This window comes from Equus asinus, chromosome 3 (assembly GCF_041296235.1).
Source record: "Equus asinus isolate D_3611 breed Donkey chromosome 3, EquAss-T2T_v2, whole genome shotgun sequence".
Classification (NCBI taxonomy): Eukaryota; Metazoa; Chordata; class Mammalia; order Perissodactyla; family Equidae; genus Equus; species Equus asinus.
This window is the reverse complement of record NC_091792.1, coordinates 48,061,225-48,085,066: the sequence shown is the minus strand read 5'-3', so window position 1 is coordinate 48,085,066 and position 23,842 is coordinate 48,061,225. Positions and strand designations below refer to the sequence as shown.

Sequence of the window (23,842 nt, the reverse complement as noted above, 5' to 3'; positions counted from 1 at the left end):
CTTGGACTCTATTGGTTGTGAAAATTCATGTCTTTCGTTTAAATCTGGGAAGAATCGGGTCATTATTTCTTCAAATATTCTTTTTTGCCCCTTTTCTCTCTCCTCTCCTTGGACTACCATTATGTACATTTTATATTTCTGATGGTGTCCCATAGGTCTCAAACTTTCTTCATTTTTCTTTATTTCTTTTTATTTTTCTCTTCAGACTGGATAATTTCAATTGGCCTATCTTCAAGTTTTCTGACTCTTCTGTTTGCTAAAATATGCTTTGAAAGCCTCTAATGAATTTTTCATTTCAGAGACAGGATGGCTGGAAACATGGGCTGACATCTTCAACACCACCACTGAGCTGGGAAAGGGAGATAGGCAAGAGCACATAAAAATGCCACAAAGCTTTTCTACCATTTTTAAGTTGTCTTTTTCTGGATTCAGTGTTCTCTTAGTTTTTATAAATTTTTGGCTATTTTCCAGAGTTCTGATAAAGCTGATTCTGACAGATTATGCTCAATTTTTTGGTGTTTCTGTCGAGGGTCAGGATCTTGGAGCTACATGCTCCAATATTATCACCGATGTCGTTTTGTACATAATTTTAAAATTAACCTTTCTGATTCACTATTTTATTCACGTTACTGATTGTTCAATAGTCCAGAATGACACCTTATTTCCTGTCAAATGAAGCCAAACTCTCCAAACTGGCAATAAGAATTGCAACACTTTGCCCTTTCATAAGTAATGAAAATCAGCTCCACTTGTACCATCCTTCTCATTACATGGTCATTTTTATGCCTGAGTTATGATGTGTGTCAGCCAGCTTAATGGGCTTGAGCACAAACTAGATGAAAATCAGCAAAAGGTTATAAAGAAGAAAATTTACTGAAACTGTTCACTAAATAACCCCAAAACATATTTGTCTTATCTTGATTATTTAGTATTTAAATAAGGAGAAAACATCATAAAGAAATCAATATATCTACAATACAAAGAAAATATCTCGTATTACAAATATTTCCAGTATAATTCAAGTTATAGTTGCTCCAACATCAATAAGTCTATGCATTTCAGGAATTCATTATTATTCCTGTACGCTGTTCCAATTTACCACATGGAAACATAATTTTCTTTTATTTATTCTAAGCAAATAAGATAAACGTACTTTTCAAATACATCCTCCTTCATTATTAAATGTTTCAACAATTTTCTGAGTCAATATAGAAAACAATAGCTCTTTGTACAGTGTAATAATTAAATTTTGTCATCAAGATCTTTTGTATTTGTTAGATGATGTGATTAAGTCTAGCCGTTATAACTAGGAAAATGATATACCATGCTCATTGTCATTCTCTTTTTTGTGATTACATCTTCTAAATTTATTTTAACGTTAAAACTGCTATTTTTTGTTGAGGGCTGAGGACCAAATATAAATTTTTAAATCATTGATTAATATGTTAATTAAAATTAACCACTAGAAAACATTTTCTGTGACTTATATCACCAATAAAAGGAAACTTAAGTTTAAGAATAACCTATTCTCTATAGAGAATAATTTTAAAGATACTGCTTAGTCATAAAAATGCTATTAAACTATTAAAATTATAACTTCATTTTAGATGAAATAGAGATCAAGGACAGTCATTTTGATATGTTATATACACTACAATATTTATTTAGTTATGTCACATTTTTGTAAACTATATTTTATTTAACCAATTGAGTAGTTTTTAGCATTGGACATTTTACTGCTCTCCCTTACCAATGGCATCATATTTTAATCAAGCATAATACATAAAAGATGAGGATGTGCCCCAGTGTTTCATATGATAAATTTTCTCCTGTAATATGTCTCATAGGTAAAATTTGTGCCAAATTTATGGGATTTTAGATGAACAATTTTTGCTGAATATCCATTGCTTTAAAAAATGGAGTTCTACAAAAGTGCAATGACACTGATGAGTGGTGAAGTCTACTTTAGTAGGAAAGCAGTAAAAGGAAGGTCATAAAGGAAGAGTGTAGGTGAAGTCCTCTTAGATGAGAAGACATGTAATGTGAAAACTGTATGAAAAGTGGGAGTTAGACAAAGAGACTGGGTGTGTCAGTAGGGAGGGGAGATGATTTCAGAGGAATCATCATATTAGAATATCTTTAAGATCAGTAAGTTTGCAATAGATAGGGCAACTGGCAGGGCTGTAGTGTGAACTAAGTACTCAGGTACAGCAGACATATGGGCAGAGAGAGAGATTTTTAAATTTTTTTGCTTTTAAGTTTACCATTCCCTATCTCCAGCTCTTAGCAATAAACCAATACAGAATTACCTCTGGAGAGAAAGATATGTCCTCAGGAGCATGACATGGAGTGGAGAGCTGGCACAGGGCCCTTTTCTTCAGAATTTTTTCAGAGTCAGCACAAGGCCCTTTTTCTTCAGAATTTTGTACAGCTTTATGGCCTTCTCGCTTTCCCTGTTTCTATTGAGAAGTCAGAAGCAATTCTAATTCTTAATCCATTTTGCATGACTAAACACTTTGTTTTTCTTTTGGGAAGCTTGGAGAATTTTTTCTTTGTTTTAAATATTTTTAAATTTCATGATGTTTCATTTTTTGAGTGTATTCTAATTCATTTTACTGGGCACTGGGGGAACACTCTCTATTTGGCAATTCATGTCCTTCAATTCTGGAAAATACTTTAATAATTTCATTGATCATTTCCTGCAATCTGTTTTTTTTTTTTTCCCCCTCTCCATCTGGACCTTTGATTATTTGGACTTTAGAATTCTGGAAGTGATATCTGTGTTGTTTTATATTTTCTTTCCTATGTGTTATCATTTTTTATATTTCTTTATTTTCTGTAAGATTTCTTTAACTTTATTGTCTAGACTCCTTCTTGAAGTTTTTATTTAAGTATCAGGTTTTAAAATTCCAATAGCTGGTTTTGGTTTTTATAAAGTTTCTTCTTCTTCTTCTTCATTTTTTTTGGTGAGGAAGATTGACCCTGAGGTAACATCTGTTGCCAATCTTCCTCTTTTTGCTTGAGGAAGATTGTCCCTGAGCTAACATCTGTGCCAGTCTTCCTCTATTTTGTATGTTGGACTCCACCACTGCATGGCTTGATGAGCAGTGTGTAGGTCCACACCCAGGATCTGAACTCATGAACCTCTGGCCACCAAAGCAGAGTGCACAAACTTAACCACTGGATCACTGGGCCAGCCCCCATCTTCTTATTCTTATTTCAGGGGTTAACTATTATTTTTTATTTTTATGAGGGTATAAACTACAGATTTTATTTGGTTTGAATTTTGTAGTACTTTTCTCCCTGCATATTCTCATTTCACATTATTTTTATCTGTTTGTTTATCTTGGCCTTATTTTCCATGCTAGATGGTTTCTTTGGATGTCCAGTTAATGTTGGCTTTCTTCCTTTGATTAAGAGAGAGATACCAAAAAGTTCGTTTGGAATTTCTGCATACTGGGTAAGGTTTTCCGACTGTAAACTTCACTGTTGGTAACCTTAGTGGATCAATTTTAGGGAACTCCCGATATTAGGTTACAGATTCCCTAGAGAAGAGTCTTTCAATCACCTGCAGAAAGGACATGCCTATGACTGTCACATTCTTGCAGGATGCTGGGATGGAATGCACTGAGGAGAGAACTGCTCTTCACTGCATCCAGCATTCACAATTCTTCAGATTCCGTATGGTCTGTGTCCTGAGTGAATTAATCTCCAGACTTCTACGAGGATTGTGCAGTGGAGGGGATCTAGTAATTTAACTTCTCAAACAATTTTCAGCAGGCCTTCATATTTTAAAATCACTGTGAATCTCATACCCTGAGATACTTAATACTGCTAGTTTATGTATTATTTTGAGGAATCTGTGCAGTAAATAAGGTTTATAGCTTTACCCACCACACAAGGTTGGGAGTCAGCTTCATTAGGGCCACTAAGTTAGTCCCCACTTATCCATAGGCTTTTCAACTTCCAATATTTTGTTTCATCTTCTGTCCAGTTCTCCTTATCCTTGTGTATATCTTTTAAAATAATTTCTTTTTAGTGGCTTTGAAGGATTTGCGCAGGGAGCAAAATGATGCTCCTGTGTTCAATACGCTGTGGTAAACCAGAAGTGCACTTAAGAGGAAAATATCTGTATGGTGTATATATACATACACATAGTTAGATTATGTGTATTGTGTGTATGTGTAAAATATATGTAAAGGATACTTCATTTCTTTCTTAATTTCTACAATTCTCAAAAGTAACAATTGTTGAGAAACTTTAATCTGAATTTTACTAAAGGAAGCCGTATATTGAGTGAAGGTAGTTCCTTTTTGTTTGTTTGTTTATTTAATAAAAGGTTCAGGGAAGAGCCTTTAAGCCTATGCATTTCTCATAAGACTATTTTTGAAGTATATGTAGATTTATCCTATTTGTTGTCAGTAGGACCATTGAGAAGACTAGGAGGAAAATCTGTCCATTGAGCCTGATTGGATAAAAGTTTAATATAAGGAAACTGATACAGGGCAAAAAAGACCTAGAATCAGAAGCAATTGGAGACACGTGCAAAGGAGAAGGCAGAATATGATACCCAGCAGCTCGAAGAAGTCCTCATCTTCTCTCAAAGAATTCCATGAAAAGTCCTGCCAAGATGCCCAACCTTTAATTACCTCCTCCTGGCGATTAAAGAGATGGCTCTGATTATGTTGCCCTAAGTATCAAACAGACTGTTCATAGCAGAGATGCATTCAGTGACCACCAGCTTCCTTAGGTTTATGAGGAAAGTTATTGATAAATAGACGATTATGAGGCAATATAGGACTGCCTTTTTCAGAAAGATGTGATGAGATTGTTGACCTTGTTGGACAGCTTTTGTTGAGGAAAGGCAGGGAGTTTTGCAGCACTGATGCGGTGAACCCGAGAACAGAGAATAAACTGGAAACAAAGATCCTGTAGGAATCAAAATTGAGAGGATAACTGGTCTCCAAAGTTTTCTCTGCCTACTGTCTTGATGTTCTCAATCTTCTCTTTACTGTCTCCTTACAAATGCCCTGCCAAACTGGAGCTCTTGTGCCAAATAGAATGATTAAGCAGGAACTGGAAGTGGTCTTACTTCCATTACTTGATACATTGACAATGTGGACAAGAAATTTCCTACAATAGAAGAAATATGATCAGGAGATCCAAAATTAAATTGCTCGCCACACTTTGTTTAAGGACATTTTGCATATAATGATTATTTCTGTAATATAATCAACATGGCACCATACTATTGAATCATTGAAGGTCAAGTAATTTGTAGACTAATGTGGGAGCCTATCATGTTAAGTATTGTTTCAATGAGTATTAAATAGCTCATAAACTTTGAATTATAACTCCTTTGAAAATTGCCTACTTTTTTAGTTCTTTATTAGAATGAAATGTGATAACAATAACAACAGTAGCAACAATATTGATGTTGATATAACTAACATTAATGTTGCATTTATTATCTGAAAGGTACTATTTTAAGGGCTTTACATACATTAATTTATAACTTTATGAGATCAGTTCTATTACCATCTCCATTTTACAGATGAAAAAACTAAAGCAAAAAGAAACTAAGAAAATTTCCAAGATTACACAACCAGTTACTGCTGGAGCCAGGTTTCAAACCTAGGCAGTCAGATTCCAGGTCCAATGCTCCTAGGAGCAAATGAGATTTTTTCAAGTTAGCAGTTCTTTGATGACTAAAGGTGATGGTACTCTGAGTCTCCTTGAAAAACTTTCCCAAAGTCCAACTTGTTAGATTTCCAACTCTCCCATCTATATTACTTCTTTTACAACACATTCATTCATATCTTCCTCTATCCTTTTATACAGATGGCTGTCAAATTCAGATTCCTAAACTTTTTACTAAGCTCAAATTTTACCTTTCAATGGCCTATAATATATATCTCCTATATTTTCCACCAGAATTATTAAAATATACAGAGCACAATCCAGGCAGAATAATATAATGCCTAATAGTTCAAGCAGACATGAGTTTGAAGCCTTGCACCATCACTTACCAGTTGTATGACCTAGGACATGATAAGTAACCATTCTGAGCTAGTTTCTTCTTTATTTGTAAAACAAGGAAACAAATAACACATTTCATGGTATTGTTTCAAAGATCAAAGGAGGAAAAATGCTTAGGAAAATACTTTAGTCAGTATACATAAATGGTAGTTATTAATTATTTTTTTCTTCTCTACTTCAGAGCTACCACTCAAAGAACTAACTACATAGAAAAAGCTATATTGGTGCTGATTTTTATGTAATTTGAAAATATATATAAATATATTGTAAGTAATTATTTAAAAATAATCTGTTCAAGAAGAGAAAAAGTAGGTTCTGCTAGCTTTCCTTTATTGGTACAAGGAGAAAGAATTGGCTTACCAACTTAGGAAATTATCACTCTGAAACCACTTGTAAGGGTAATATAAAAATGATAGAAGAGTCAAGTTTTGTGGGACATAGAATATTGCTTTCCTATCTTCCCATGCCCTTCCTTTTCTAAACAATTTCCACCTGTCAAAATCCTAACCATATTTCTCTTTTGAGAAAGATTAGCCTTGAGCTACCATCTGCTGCAATCCTCCCACCTCTTTTTTTTATTATTTTGCTGAGGAAGACTGGCCCTGAGCCAACATCTGTGCACATCCTCCTCTATTCCATAGTTAGGACATCTGCCACATCATGGCCTGACAAGGAGTGCCCAGGTCTGCACCCAGGATCAGAACTGACAAACCCCGGATCACCAAAGCAAAACGTGAGAACTTAACTGCTGTGCCACTGGGCCAGCCCCTCCTAATCATATTTTTTAAATCCCTAATCAAATCTGATTTCTGTTAGGAAGCTTTTATTACTTTCAAATAAATGTCTTCTTCCTCCAAAATTTCATATCATTTTGTATCTCCCATGTCACGACTTTTTTTAAATTATAAAATACTAATGTTTTAATTATATCAAATCACTACTAAAATATAAGGCCCTTTTGAGCCTAAGCACATGATATGTATCTTAGTATCCTTTTCAGTACTTAGGTGATTACCTTCATGTAGAGAGTTCTACAATATAACCTCTACATTCATGAAGGAGAAAATGGGTAGAGAAAAGAAACAAGGACAGCCACCAAATTATAAACACCATGAAATATCATTCCAGTGATATCCTATGGCCCTGGAGCCTGAAATGTTTAACGAGAGAAACCCCTGAAGAAGGGCGTTGCTGCCAGATGTGTTAGCAGGGTAGGGAGAGTGAGATGCCAATCGTGAAATAACTTCCTCTCAATTTATACCAAACCTGCCACATCTGTCTGCCAACAACATAAAACAGAAAAACAATATTATCTAAGCAAATTACACATGATATAAAGGTGTGTAGAGAAGATCATCATATGTAAATTAAAACATGAAAAATTTTTTTTGTGTATTGTAGTGTAATGTTTTGTTTTGTTATACAACTTACATAGGATTTATCAAATTGTTTGAAAGTAACTAGAAGCCAATGATGGGAAGAACACCGCAAACAAAATATTCAGAAGGCTAAGAAAACAACTGTATTAACCAATAAAATTAATAAAATAATCTTCAAAAATAACTAAAAATGATGGGGCCAGCCCAGTGGTGCAGCGGTTATGTTTGCACATTCTGCCATGGTGGCCCGGGGCGAGCTGGTTCAGATCCCTGGTGTGGATATGGCACTTGTTGTCAAGCTGTGGCAGGTGTCCCACGTATAAAGTAGAGGAAGATGGGCACAGATGTTAGCTCAGGGTCAGTCTTTCTCAGCAAGAAAGAGGAGGATTGGTGGCAGATGTTAGCTCAGAGCTAATCTTCCTAAAAAAAAATAGAGAGAGAGAGAGCTACAGAATAGTGATAAATTAATAAGATCAGCAACCTGGATGTCATAGTGGTGATCCTCAGCAATGGGCTTGCTCTGATCACCGTGATCTGAACCAATTAATCATGGGTCAGGGATAGAGAAAGGAAGCCTTAATTTGATTGGCCAGCATAATCGGGAACATGGCACACTAATGTCTCAAAAAATCATCTTCAAAAACTACAGAATCTTGAGGCAGTTATATAGGGAAAATAGGGGGACGGGGTAGGGCGTGTCTAGGGATGTTGGCCTCAGGCATGATGGGCTCCAGGCATCACATTGTTCCATTCTTCTGTCAGCTGTGATGGATACCTCGTAGGTGTGTTTCCTGCCTGTGGTCAGTCTGTTCCTGGAGAGAAACTCATAGAACAAAGTTTTAATTCATCATGATATGGGAGAGTACATACATAAGCAGAGGCCGTAAACGAGGAAAGCATGTGGATTTTTTTAGAGTATGTGCAGAGCAGTGAGTAGTCACACAGAGGAGGAGCTGGGGTCATTTAGCGTAACAAGATGACCTCACTCATGCTCACTTACAGTGGGACATATGCTAAATGGGATTTTAAATATATACATATTAAAAATTCTAACGTGATAATCATTTTTATTGGTAGGTTAATTAGTTTTAAGATATTTAAATTATATTTCTGCTTTGTAGAGCTTAATTTTCAGATACATGAGAAAAGCAGATAAATATCAGAGTTTATGAACATAAAGGAGATAATAAACAGTATCTTTAAAACAAAGGACTTAGGATTTTGGCAATTTTACGTTTAACAAAAAGTCCCTGTAACTGGGAAATGGAAAGAGAATTTCTTATTTTCATACGTATTAGAGACCATCACAATAGATTGTTGTTTCAGCTGAAAAGAAAATGTTGGGCTTAATTCCATGACTATAAGTGATATTAAAGTACTAAAAGAATTTACCAGGCAAGAATTTGTCGTTAGACCCTGCTCCTTGTACCCAGTCTGCAGTACTTTCTTTTGAGTTGCTTCTGCTTTTCGTCCATTCAGATCCCTCCACCACACCCCACAAGTTGAACCATCATTCTGAATAGCGCTGTAAGCTTACTTCTTCACTCTGCTATGAGAGAGGACTGAGTATTGATGAAAACTAACACAACTTTACAGATTGATGCAATTAAAGGTGTTTGAACTTCCTCCTCAACTGTGTCATTTTAATCTACAGCCAATTATTTGTTTTCCTTGTGCTTAGTGTTGTTTTTCAAGAATGTTATGACTATTACTTAAAAATTCCTTCAGCAACTTACCATGCTATACACAAAATTATATTTATTTATAATCACTTTTAATTCCTTTCTTTTTGCTCAAAGATATGCTTTTTGCCTCCTCTCTTTACAACTCATATTATGTTGTTCCATAAATTGATTTTCTCATAGCCCTCCTTGTTCTGCCTCACATTTTTTTCACCTAGACCATGGTGGTAGCTTCCTCACTTGTGTTGTTTCTTTTCTATCCTCCACATAGACTCCTTCTTAAAGCTACTAAATACTAGCTTCTACTACCCTAGCAACATATCCTTAACGTTGCCTGCAGGATTGTCTATTACCATCCTTTCCCCAATTCACTAACCATATCTTCTAACAATTACAGTCATAATCTCTACACTTTAGGAACATTGAATCACCCTGTGCATATATGCACACTTTTGTTCGAACTTTCCTTTCATGATTCTCTTCTCTATATAACTGGCCTTTTCTCCTTTAGAGTGCCTTCCAGGATCCTACTAGAGCTAGTTATGTGTCCTTCCATTATGGTGGTGACATAGTACTTTTGAGGTAGTATTTGGTTATTTCCTCTTTGACCTCTTTCCAATTCAAGCAGTGGTTTGAATCTGTGTCTGTTACTTCAAGAAAGGTAAGTGCATGAAAACCAAAAATAAATCTGCTTTTATTCCAAACATGTAAACTAGAGGAATTGGGAGGATTCAGAGAATAAAAAAGTTTTTGGAGAAGTTAGATGTGAAACTGATTTGAAGCACAGTTGGTAGAGAGAGAAGTGGGAGGTTGAAGGAAATGAGTTGATGAGAGTAAAGAGAGTGCTTTATGTCATAAAATTTTTCTTTAAAAGTCTAAAGAACTTGAATAGGAACATGTGAATAGGAATAGGAATTGTAGGTAGTGAATTGTGAGTTCTGAACCTGAGGTCAGTGTATTTATCTCCCGCCCCTTGCCATTTCAGAAAACCCTCCCTAACACTGGCCTAAACCATCAAAAGAGAAAAACAAACCCAATAACCTCAAAGATGACTGATATTGAAGTTTTATAACTTATTCGTGGAAATATGGTATCTCAGTTATGGTAGTAAGTTGATTCTTAGGAAGTAAATGTCCTTCTTTTGCAAATGTTAGATCTCAAGTTTTGTTGAAGAAATGAATGAAATAATCAGTGTTTTAATTCAAACATGTTTTCCTTGGTAGCATTTGATAATGACTGAGTTTTTAGATTGATGCCGAGGCTAAAAATTCGGTTGTGCTGGAGACGGCTTGTACTGGTTTAGGAAAGACAATTGTGCACACTTCTTAAATTCAGGCTCAGTAATGGTATGTTTGTACCTTGAAATGGATATTGTGGAAATATTTTACAAAACAGTAATTGGCAAGTGCTACAAGCAGCTCTTTCAGTTACACGTTGATCACCACACTGCTGGTTAAGACTCAGAACTGGAAGAACACAAACATTTAAAGGACATTTCCAATAAATTGATCTTATGACAACTGTTATAGATAAGACTCTTAAACACCTCTACAATTTGTTTATAATGCAGTAAATATAAAGAAAAGGAGGAGTAGGTATAAGCAGCCACATATCAAATATACATTTCTTTGGAAAAATGAGAAACTATTTAGTCTAGTGCTTTTTGGCAGTCCTGAGTTTCACTTTTTCCTTAGAGGACACCAGGAGGCCTAGGGAGAGCTGTATCTGTGACTCTCACCACTGGTTTAACTAGAATGGTGACTCTGATTTATTTTACATATTGGGCTTTTGCATAAGATTTTCTCTAGGTAATGATTTTAGGATAAACTAGGCTTTAAAAACCAATCATGAAGAAGGCATATATTTTTATTTATTCACACACACACACACACTCATATCTATGTCCTCTAAAGTAATACTTAGGATTGTTTATGAGTATATTTTCCCACTAACTACATACATTGGCAATTTTTAAAGTTGCCACCTCTTATCTACATTCTGTATCAAATTCTATAAAAATAAATAACTTCCAATTAAAATACCATCAAAATGATTCATGGATATGGAAAAATTGATTCTAAAGTTTATATGAAGAGGCAAAAGACCCCAAATTGCCACACCAAAATGATGGAGAAGAACAAATTTGGAAGACAAACTAACTGACTTCAAGATTTACTATAAAGCTACAGTAATTAAGACAGTGTTGTATGGGAGGAAGAAGAGACAAAAAGACCGATGGAATAGAATAGACTGCCCAGATATAGTTCCACATAATCATGGTCAACTAATCCTTGACAGAAGAGCAAGGAAATAGTGGACATCTATATGTTAAAAGAAAAAAAAAAAAAAGCATCTAGCTAGAGACCTTACATCTTTCACAAAAACTTAAATCAATTATTTAAAATTTAAATCAATTATCCATTTTGAGGATCATAGACTTAAATGGAAAATGCGAAACTATAAAATTCCTAGAAGATGACATAAGAGAACATTTGAATAAGCTTTGGTTTGGCAATGACATTTTAGGTACAACACCAAAGGCACAATCCATGACACAAAAAAATTAATGTTAGACTTCATTAAAATTAAAAACTTCTCTGTGAAAGACAGTATCAAGAGATTGAGAAGACCAGCCACAGATTGAGAGAAAATATTTTCAAAAGAAATATCTGACAAAAGGCTGTTATCCAAAATACACAAAGAACTCTTAAAACTCAACAATAAGAAAAGAAACAACTCAATTAAAAAGGGCAAAAGATCTGAAGAGAGACCTCACCAAAGATGATATAGAGATGGCAAGTACACTGATGAAAAGATAATCAGTGTCCTAAGTCGTTAGGGAAATGCAAACTAAAACAACAATAAGATACCTACTAGAATGGTGAAAATCCAAAACACTCACACCATCAAGTGCTGGAGGGGATGTGGAGCTATAGGAACTGTCATTCATTCCTGGTGGGAATGCATAATGGTACAGCCACTTTGGAAGACAATGTGACACTTTCTTACAAAACTAAGCATTCTCTTACCATACAATCCAGTAATCACATTCCTTGATATTTAGCTAAATGAGTTGAAAACTTATGTCCACACAAAAACTTGCACATGAGTGTTTATAGCAGCTTTCTTTAAAATTGCCAAAACTTGGAAGCAAACAAGATGTCTTTCAGAAGCTGAATGGAAAACTGTGGCACATCCCAAAAATGGAATACTATTCCTCACTAAAAAGAAATGAGTTATCAAGCCACTAATAGACTTGGAGGAACCTTAAACGCATATTGATAAGTGAAAGAAATCAATCTAATAAAGCTGCTTGCTATATGATTCCAACTATATGGCATTCTGGAAAAGGCAAACCCATGGAGGCAGTAAAAAAGTCAGTGATGCCCAGGGGTTCATGGAAACAGAGAGAGGATAAATATGATGAATAGAGTGAATTCTAATACATACTATTGAATTTGGTTGATAACAACATGTCAGTGTTGGTGCATGGATTGTAACCAATATACCTTACTGGTGCTGGATGGTGATGGTGGAGAAGGCAGTATGTTTTCTTTTGGGGGGGATATGTAAGAACTCTCTGCACCTTAATTTTTTTTTTACAATTTTCTTTTGTTGTGGTAAAATACATACAATGTAAAAACTACTATCAATCATTTTTAAGTGAACAGCTCAGTGATATCAAGCACATTCCTGTTGTTGTGCAACCATCTCCACTCTTCAACGTTCTCCAGAACTCTTTTCACCTTGCAAAACTGAAACTCTATACCCATTACACAGTAGCTCCCCATTTTCCCTTCTGCCAGCCCCTGTCAACTACCATTCTACTTTACGCCTGAATGATTTTGATTACGCTAGGAAGCTCACCTGAGTGAAATCATGCTCTGTCTTTTTGTGACTGTCTTATGGAACTCTTTGTACTTTCTGCTCGTTTTGGCTGTGAGCCTAAAAATGCTCAAAGAAAATAAGGTCTGTTAATTAAAAATAAAAATCAAGGCATTACAAACACCTTTTAATAAAGAAAGTGATTTTTCAAAAGAAATTAAGCATATTAAAATTAAAGTATATAAAATTTAGCATTAATTAATTAATTAATTTAGAATTAAGCATATAAAAATTAAAAATAATTTTTAAGTGGATTTTAAAATTAAAACTTTTAAATTCTAAAGCAATATTCTTCTTTTAGCAGTCATTTATTCCTATAGTTATAACAGAAATTGTTATATCTTCATCTCTGTCTCAATTCCCTATTAGCCATATGGCTGGTCTGACTCTAATGATCAGCATTATCAGAAATCTGAGCCAAATCTACCCTTCTATTACAACGTTTGATCTTCACTTTAAAATTTGTATTTTGCTATTTAACATTTTTTGTTATGTGAAAATATGTATATTATTTGAGAATAATCTACTGCTCTTATTTGAGAATAATCTACTGCTACTAATAATTTGAGAAAGTTTACTGTTTTAAATTTTAATAAGAAATAAGATGTTTCTAAAGTTTTGGGTTTATTCCAAAGCCTGAAATATTTTAATTCTCCCAGATGATTAAGCGTATGTTTTTATCATTGCATAGACTTACATAAAATAAAATACTTTTCTTTTATGGCTGCTAATTGATTTATTTTCTTATTATATGCATCAAAATTATTCATAGGGGAGAGTGTCAGTTAACTACCAAGCAAAAGAAGAAACTTTTTAAAAAATATCACTCAAAGCCTTTGCAGAATTAAAAGATTTTAGAATAAATATTTGGCTTTTAATAATCATAGTCATCTAAAAGAAGATTTTAAATACCATAAATTCACCCATAATCTGTTTATCTATTTTGTCTATCTCTCTATCTACTGCCCTGTCTATAATGCCAAGACATTTTTAACTACTAATGGAAACTATTATTGAGTGAGATTTCTTTGGCTTCCAACCCATTTCTATGACCTAAATAAATCACACACATGATGAAAGCATTTTTATCTGGTAAAATGTGTAACCATAAGTACTACTCTAAGTTCTTAATGGGTTAGGGATATTAAATTGGTAGAGAAATCTCAGGTCCTAGATGGAACTTGGAAAGTATAAAATTAATGATTGGGAAAAATTTTTGTTATCAAGGTCATAGTTGAGGTGGGAGTTTTGAGAGTGTATCTTAGGCTCTTTCAGTGTTTTGCCGTCATAATTAGAGTTATCATGTTGCAGTTGAGAATATCAAATAAGAAGCAGGGGCAGGCCTCATGGCCAAGTGGTTAAGTTCGCACGCTCCGCTTCGGTGGCCCAGGGTTTTGCTGGTTTGGATCCTGGGCACACACCTGGCACCACTCATCAGGTCATGCTGAGGCAGCATCCCACACAGCACAACCAGAGGGACCTACAACTAGAATATACAACTATGTACTGGGGGACTTTGGGGAGAGGAAGAAGGAAAAAAAAAAAGATTGTCAACAGATGTTAGCTCAGGTGCCAACCTTAAACAAAAATAAAGAAGTAACTGTTGCCATATTAGTGATCTCAAATCATCTAACCTCTTGAAACGACAAATCAAAAATCATCTTCACTGGGGAAAATTCATTTGCATTAAACAGAAACTGTAATTTGGATGGATGCAATTTAACTGAATCCCTGGCTTTATTTTTTTTTTTTTTTGGAGTTATCTTTTCCATATTTACTTCTTTTAAAATACATCCGATTGCAGAATTACATGAAGCTGCTTGCAGAAATCCAATGGATTGTTTAAAATAAGATGGAGAAAAAGGTTCCAAATTTGCTGAACTATAGACACGTGACCGTTCAAACTGTCTTCCAATAGTGGCACACTAGGCAAACTTTCAGCAGGCAGCCTTTTCCGACCTACTTCACAAAATAGCCGCAGGAAATACACATCCCGATCATTAACGGCCATGAAAAGATCATACTGTGCTCGATCTTCTGCAGGTATTGGAGTAGTTCCTGGAACGACCACTTGCCATGAAGTTTGTGAGGACTGAATGAGTTCTGTTAGAGTTTACAGTGTGCAACAGGAAATTGCGTTTTGAATTTACTGGAGTTTCACGGTTTTTTCTTACGTGGATAGCAAAATGTCACCAAAATCTTATACTTATTTCTAAATCAAAAATGGAATTAAATAAGTGTGAGTCTTTTTTTCCATTTTTTTCAGATGAGGGAAATTCTTATACAATAAGTCCTCCTGAAAATTTCAGGTGTATTATTTGGAAACATGTTTCAACACTCTCATAAATACATTTCCAACGGACGTAATAAAAACTAGAGTTGTCAAACGCTGTTCTTTATTCCTTCCAATAATTTTATGTCAATATAGTCTACATGCCAAATCCATAGTGAGTTGTAATTTTTAATAATAATAATAACTATATTTGTTAAAAACATACTCTATGCCAGGCACTTTCAGGGCATCATCTCACATAACAAATAGAGGACTCTGATTTTAAGGTCCATTTTTGTAACTATGAACATGATACAAAAACAAAACAAATAATAATGAAATCTTCGAAAAAATAGCAATTTAGAAAATTCAACTTAAAAATAATGTTGTATTTTTGGATAGCTGAGGCTATTTCTAGAGTATGCAAATATGATTTAAATGAGAGAATTGTGAGTATATGATTATTTAATGCAGGTGAAGTTTAAATATTAAGCATTCTAGAGAAAGCTCACTAAGTATATTTTTCAGACACTAGCTTTTATTAGAAACCGTATTTGGCTAAGCATTCTTAAATAAAAGCATTGTTTGATGAGAGTAACTCTAAAGATGGTTTATGAGTTCCCTCTTTTTTTACCATTTGAACATCAGGCCCAAAGAGGTTACAGCCTGACTGAGGTCAGACAAATATATAACAGAAAAGCAAAGACTATCATCCTGTTCTCTGACCAAAAACCTGTTGTTCTTTTTAACAAGTCAAAGTTAACATAATACATATCTTTTGTACTTTTAACATTACACAGTTTTGTGAAATACTTAATACCTCAAATAACTTGGCACTCAATCAATTATGTTTATGTTCTGCTATAATATTTAGAGATAGTTAGCTCATCAAAATCTGGTTCTTCCCTCCCTCTGCTGTGACTGTTTTAAATGCAGCATCAGTCTGTTTCCTACCCTGTCTATCCCTGTTTCAGCCTTCTGAACTCCTGACCCACTCCTCAGACATAACCTGTACTGTGGCCTGATACATTGTCTGTGAGGTCGTACCTGGTATTACCCATTTCACTCTCTTTTGTGCCCCTAAGTCTTTGCCTCTCTACTTCGGCACTCTCCAATCCTGCCTTATGCCCTTGGTCATCCACTAGAAAATGTGTCAGTGACGGTACTTTCTATCCTATAGCAATTAATTTAGAACTTTGCACAAAAAACTAACTAGATTTTACAAAAGTTTATTTCAGTTTAGACCCACTCTATACTAAGGATCTGTTGGATAAAGTGTATATTATATAAATCACTTGAAGACAATTGCATCTTGATTGAGAATCTGAAAATGCCATCTTTAGAATTATGTAGAACTATGTTGCTTTATGACTTGGTATCTCTAAGCTTTTAATGTTTCAGCTTTGTTTGTTTGTTTTAAATGTATTTGAGTAAGTTTTGTAAAGCTCCAAAGGCATAGAAATTATAAAATGACATACTTGTTAACTGTACAGCACTTTTTGGAGAGCTAATGTTATTTTATTAAGTTATGAGATAGCAAGATATAAGTCCTTGATTAAAATTCATTTAGTGTGTTATCTGACTGAATGTACTTAAAAGAAATCTTTGACATGTTGATCAGACTAAATTGATTTAATCTCAGCTGAAATTTAAGTTCAGCATTAGTCATGGATAATTACTGTCAGAAAGGATATGTTCTAGCTATTCATTTACATAATATGAGCTTTCTTTCGGATTGCATATGAATTAATTAAATTTCCTTTAATTGTAGCAGCTACATGCAACACACAGCTTCTAGCTAGTGTAAAATAGTTCATTAACTTTTACAAAATGGCCAATATCCTAATATAAATCTCTAAACTGGAGTAGAAGCTTTAAGAGGAGAAATTTAAGAGGAGAGAATCTGGGACACATACTCACCTACCTAGATGTGTCAGAAATGACCTCATTTGGCAGCGGACAATCCTCCCCACAAAAAGAAATTGTACTGGCTCAGTTAGCCACCTCAATGAGTGACTCACAGGTGAAATGATCAGACTCTCGTGATAAACATTAAACTGGTTCTTTGATAATACAAAATAAATAAAATACTCTTGATAAATCTTGAGCTCTTTATTTGATAGCAAGAAACTATTTGTTAGTCAGATAGTAAGAAAATAGAAAAAATATAAGAAATAAAATTATGCAAAATACAGCTATGTGAGTCAAATTCCTGTGGTATAATGACAGTCCAATTTTAGATCCTGTAAATAGCAGATCAACAATTTGCATAAGTACTGGTATAATGAAGGAAAAAATTTCCAAATTGAAATCAGTCATTGTTTATAGTTATAATTGACATAATTTTGGAATTTCTGTTTTAATGTATTGCACTGAACATTAAAAAGCAATAATGTAAAAGTCGAAAAATTTGCCCAGTGTTGTATCCACCTAGCTAATCAATCGTGTTTGTTTTTCCATATCTTTTACTAGTTTCTTCCAAATATTTGCATTATTTTATATGGTTTTAATTGTAGCATAAACTCTTCATTTTTTCCACTTACGAGCATTTGATAATTGTTTACCTAATCTTTTTCTTTGCGTTATGTTTATTTTAATTAGAAATTCATTAAGTCAAAGGCCGAAAAGTGTGATCCCAGAAACAACAGTGTCATCATCACCTGGGTACTTAGAAATACTAATTTTGGGCTGAACCCCAGATTTACTGAATAGGAAACCCTAGGGTTAAGTAGAGGCAGAATATATGTTTTATCAACTTCTCTAGACCATTCTAGTGCATGCCAAACTTCACAAACTACTGTAGTAAATATATTTTCCAATATGTACTAAAATATTTCAGTGAGTCATTCATTATCAATTATTCAAAATAACACTACATGGGGAAGCTTTATTCAATAAAGTGTATGATTTTTTATTTCAAATTTTATAGAGTATTTTCACAACTATTGAAATATATCAAAAAGTGCAAATATTTTAAAATTGTTTTCAAGAGGATTTGTTCCAATTTATATTACTATCAAAAAATATTAGTTTTTAAAATTATATCCTTGATAATGTTGGGGTTTTTTGTAATTTTAATTTTGCTAAACTCCATTTGGAAATATGTATGTATTCATATATGTGTGTGTGTACATATATATATGGAAATAAAAGTGTTACATGGGTTTCACTTAAAAAAACAAATAAAGGGGCCAGCCTGGTGGCGTAGTGGTTAAGTTTGCAGGTTCTGCTTTGGCAGCCCAGCGTTCGCCAGTTCAGATCCTGGGTGCAGATATGGCACTGTTTGGCAAGCCATGCTGTGGTAGGCATCCCACATATAAAGTAGAGGAAGGTGGGCACAGATGTTAGCTCAGGGCCAGTCTTCCTCAGCAAAAAGAGGAGGATTGGCAGCAGTTAGCTCAGGGCTAATCTTCCTCAAAAACAAACAAACAAACAAATAAAACTGATTCTTTAAATACTTTTTCATTTGCATGTCTATCCTTATGAAACTTAGTTTGTAAAAAGATATTAATAATAATAATAACGGAGGTTTTTATGTGCCAAGTCGTTTAATCTAGATAGAGCATATGCTATTATTTCACAGATGAAGAAACTGAATTAGAGATGTGTTAAGTACCCACTCAAGATTCTGAAGTTTGCAACTGGTAGAGCTGTGATTTAAACTGTGGATCAAAATCCATGTTCTTAATCATTACAATGTCATCATGTAGAGAGATGGTTTTAAACCACCAAGCTGAAATATGTGCTAATTATCTAAGAAAATTACTGTAATTTATGTTTATAACCTCTCAAATCTTTCTTTCTTTGCAATATATAGTTCTCATTGATGTTAAAAATATGCGTACACACATATGGATGTATATATATGTATATTCATATTATATCTGTGTGTTTATATGTGTTTATATATATATATATGAATGTGTGTATAGACCTATATCTACGTTTCTCTCTCATATGTATACATATTCAGGTTATTGCCATTTTTTACTTTGCAATCAGATAAAACTCTCAAAATTAGTAAAACAGATCTGCTTATAAAAGCATAGGGATTCCAGTTGTTTAGTTTGGTTTTAGTGCAAGACTGCTGGATCCACCACTTTTCTGATGCCAGTGGAGGTTTTCGGACTCAATAAGTAACGAGAAAATTGTATTCTTTATGATTTTCTAATTTAGTCATGAAATGCATCAGCGATTGTTAAGTGACAAAGGTCAAAATAAGAAAGGATCAGTTGTCAAAACCCAGCAAGAAGTTTTCAAGGCACTACTTTTCTTTCCTATCTCTTCCTATTTCCTGCCTTATATGCATACGTTTCCTTTCTCTTATCCAGAATTCTGTTAATTTAAATGTTGACATTTATTGAAATTTACTATGTGCCAAGGATGTGCTTTCTGTGGATTACTACATGTAATATTTTCTACAACTCTAGGAGATGGTCTACACTGTTATTCTCATATTACAAATAGGGGCAGCTTAGCCTAGAGAAGTAATTTAATCCGAGGATGTGAAGCTAATGAGTAGTAGAGCCAGGATTTGAACTCAGGCAGTTTAACTTTAGAGACCTTGTCCTTAAGGACCACACTACTCATACTTGTTGGGGAGGGAGAGCTCAAGGAGAGTAGGGGAAGAAGGGAAGAATCTTGAGGGCACTGTGAAAAAGTTCATCTGCCGATTCTGATGCAAGTGCTTTCTCCACTGAGAACAACAATTGAACCCTGATAAAACTATATTTCTCTTTGATATTGTTTTCGTTTGACATGCACATATCCTTTGTACATACGAATCCAAATGATTTTCTATTCTTTATCTCCAGGATTCCTGATTCAAGATGGCCCTTTGGGATCTTGTGAAAATAAATACTGTGGTTTGGGAAGGCACTGTGTTATCAGCAGAGAGACAGGGCAAGCAGAATGTGCCTGCATGGACCTTTGCAAACGGCACTACAAACCTGTGTGTGGATCTGATGGAGAGTTCTATGAAAACCACTGTGAAGTGCACAGAGCCGCTTGCCTGAAAAAACAAAAGATCACCATTGTTCACAATGAAGATTGCTTCTTTAAAGGTAAATGCAGGGGGAACCTAAAGTGTCACCCTCTTCTTTTTCTTTCATCTTTTCAACTAGTACCTTTAAGTTTAAATTTTAGCATGATTATTTATCAGCAAGTGTCTAAATAGGGAAAGGAAAAAACTGTGAGCTTGCTTAACACTAAGTAGCAAGAGTATAGAAATTTGCATGGATACAATTCTGAATCTCAGTTATGAGAACAAAGCTGGCCAAAATATGACTACACATTTAATACAGCTTACAGCCTTGCACCATATGGCTTCCCAATCATGGTAGTTATCTTAGGGATACAGAGTGGCCAATTTAGTCAACAGGCCAAATCCACCCAGTGAAAAGCACCTGGAGTGGAATTGAGGGAATAGCGAATGCCAAGCCATGCTGTGATAACATCTCATTTCTTCCTGATTAAAAATGATGGGTTCAGTTTGTACCACAAAATTCAAATTATATGGAACGCATAAATGCCCACTGAAATAACTATGAAGAACTCAGGCTAAGCTCAGTAAATATGAGATGACAATAATTTAAAATTTAAAAGTATCAGTATTTACTTTAATGAAACTGGAAATCATTGGTCACTTTATGGAAAAGTACTGCTGAATTACTAGTTTGACAAATTATTTTAACATGCTGTATAAACAAATCATCGCACATCTTTAATCTCATATTTTATTTATAAACTTATTTTTTTGTTTATTTATACTGGAGAGAATATTTGCTTATTAATAGTTATAACTCAGAATCAAATTTCTATTTCTTAGAATGTTCCTGAGGTATATTTACACTTAAAAACTTGTCTGATATTTTCATTCTTAGCTGAAATTTATGACTGAAATATAATGTACTTCACTCACCCAACAATTAAGGTAAAACGACTAAAAATTTTCCTTTCTCAAACCTGGTAGAATAAACAAAGTATTATTTCCAAGATGGTAAAAATTGGTGCACAGAGTTTTCCAAATGATATAAGACACAATGTTCTGTAGTCGTTGTGGCTACTAGAAGCCCTTAGATGTAATTGAAGTGAAATTATAAGAATGGTTTCCTTATCATATTGAACCATGTGCACCTTGAATACATATACAGAGAATTTTATGATATTAGAGTCTCGTCTTTTACAGAAAGAATAGCAGCTACTCAGGTTTCAAGCTCAGTTTATGCCCCTCTTTTATCAAATCTATTTTACAAATAGCTAAAATTGATTCTATTAACATTGTGCTTTAAAACTCATAAAAGAGGATTTTTTTCTGTCATTTTGACCTGAGATAGTACAGTGGAAATTTTACTGCTCCACTGATGCATAACATCATAAAGCTACGTAAATAATATGCTGTTAAATTAATTTCGAATCATATTCTCAAGGTGAGCTTTTGTCCGCTGACACCCAGCAATTGACTATATGGAAACATATATTAAATATCATGTGAGAAAAACCATGTAGTGTACTTAATATTCTGCTTCATTGCGGATGTTTAGGCATAATGCAACTCAATATGTAAATCGATATAGAGATAGATGAACTGGATATACTAGGAATATTGTCTTCCTTATGAGCTACTTCATAAAACCACGGTTTGAAAAACTCGTCCTTCAGACTTATACTAAGGGTATTTGGTAGATCTGTGATTGCTTCAGAATACTTTCTCATTATGCATAGTATTAAAATTCCGTTTATGTTCTCTGGGTTAGTTATCAAGAGTTAGCACATTTCCCAGGTCTCAGAATTTGTGGGTCATCTGTTTGTTTGTTTTGGTGTTTTGCCTTGTATATATATATAACTCATAAAAGGACTTTATTTCAGCAGAAAGGAAGTAAATAATATAGAACAAAATAATAAGTTGCCTGTCTTATTTGTGTGCCATTGGCTGAGTTTGGGGATATAAAAGAAGATTCTGTATAGCTGAAGGCCTGACGTTGTTGTGATGGCTAAAATTAGTTCTTGTCATTGTGAATTGCATTTTCTGCGAAATTTCAGCAATTTACATTGTTTCCAGTAATGGCTCAAAGGAAGAAGCAAATCAAAATATTAGGTTCAAAAACTGCTAAGAACTTATGTTTAATTAGATATTTTAAATAAAAAAAGTAAAAACAAAATACTGGAATGAGTTTTCCTCCTTAGAAAAAAAGATTTATTACTTTTAAATCTAACAAGAGAGGATTACGAAAACCTCAGAATAGGAATCAACATACAAGAACCTATCGGCAAATCCAGTCACAGCCCATTTTTTTTTAAACAAAGTTTTATTGGAACACAGCCACACTCTTGTTTAGGAATTGTCTTTGGGAGATTTTGCACTACAAAGGGAGAGTTGAATAGTTGCAAGAGAAATAATATGGCCTACAAAGTCTAAAAAATATTTTATCTGGATATTTCCAGAAAAAAGTTTGTTAACTTCTGCTTTAAAAGATTACTAGTGCCTTAAAATTAAGTTTAAAAGTATTCTGTATCTTCTTGGCTATGGTGATGAATACAGGGACCTATGCATGTAGTAAAACGGAATAGAAATAAACACACACCCCCACACACAAAGGAATACAAATAGAACAGGCGATCTGAGTAAAATCAGTAGACAGTATCAAAGTTGATATCCTGGTTATGATACTATCTTACGGTTTTGCAAAATGTTACCACTGGTAAAAACTGGGTAAAAGGTACGTGGAATCTCTCTGTATTACTTCTTATAACTGCAAATGACTCTACAATTATCTAAAAATAAAAGACTTTAATTTAAAAAAAATACTTGAAAAATATTAGCAAATACTGAAAACAATTTTAAAGAAAGTAGTATTTGCATGATTCATTAATTATATGAACTTTATGCTAAGTCCTATTTATTTCATGTACCGAATTTATCAGATTTATGTTTGGCATTTATATTTAAACTTACTAAAAATAGACTACATTTGTGCAATCATGTATATTGATTCATTGTTTCAAAATTAAGATTAGAGTCCAAATTAAAAACATCTATATCTATATTTATATCTCTATACTTATATCTATATATACCTATATCTATGACTATATCTATATATCTTCTTTCTATCATTTGTGTTAAATATTTAAATAACTCTGTAGTATGTCCAGCATTTACTATTACTGACTCTTAAATATAGATATGAATTTACTAAGAATTTGCTTTAATAATTTATGATTTGTGCAACTATAGATAAAACATTTAATACATCTAAGAACATACATTTTCTGATTTATTTCTATTCACATTTATCTGATAACACAGGAACTGGCTATCATAGGATATAGAATATTGTAGAATTTGTTAATTGCTATCAAATACTATTGATGATGCTTAACAATCATAAAACTTACTATTTTTGTATGTATTTAAAAACAAAATGCAACTGAGAACATTTTAAAGATCTTATTGGCTTTATTCAACAGTTCATGAGTCAGGCAGCATCCAATCTAGCAGCTAGAAAAGAGCTCCAAAGAGCTGTGCAAAATGAAAGACTTTTATAGGCAGAAGGCAGAGGGGACAAGAACGTTACACTAGCAAA

General features: G+C 33.9%; 1 protein-coding gene across 4 annotated transcripts in view; it reads left to right on the top strand.

The window, feature by feature from the left end:
• FSTL5 (follistatin like 5) overlaps window positions 1-23,842 on the top strand; it is a 715,161-nt gene that overhangs the window by 224,269 nt on the left and 467,050 nt on the right. For all 4 annotated transcript variants that reach the window (XM_044767022.2, XM_070505002.1, XM_044767023.2 and 1 more), the window contains exon 4: window positions 20,072-20,320. In XM_044767022.2, coding sequence (XP_044622957.2) covers window positions 20,072-20,320 — 249 coding nt within the window. The remainder of the gene's footprint in view (window positions 1-20,071; window positions 20,321-23,842) is intronic.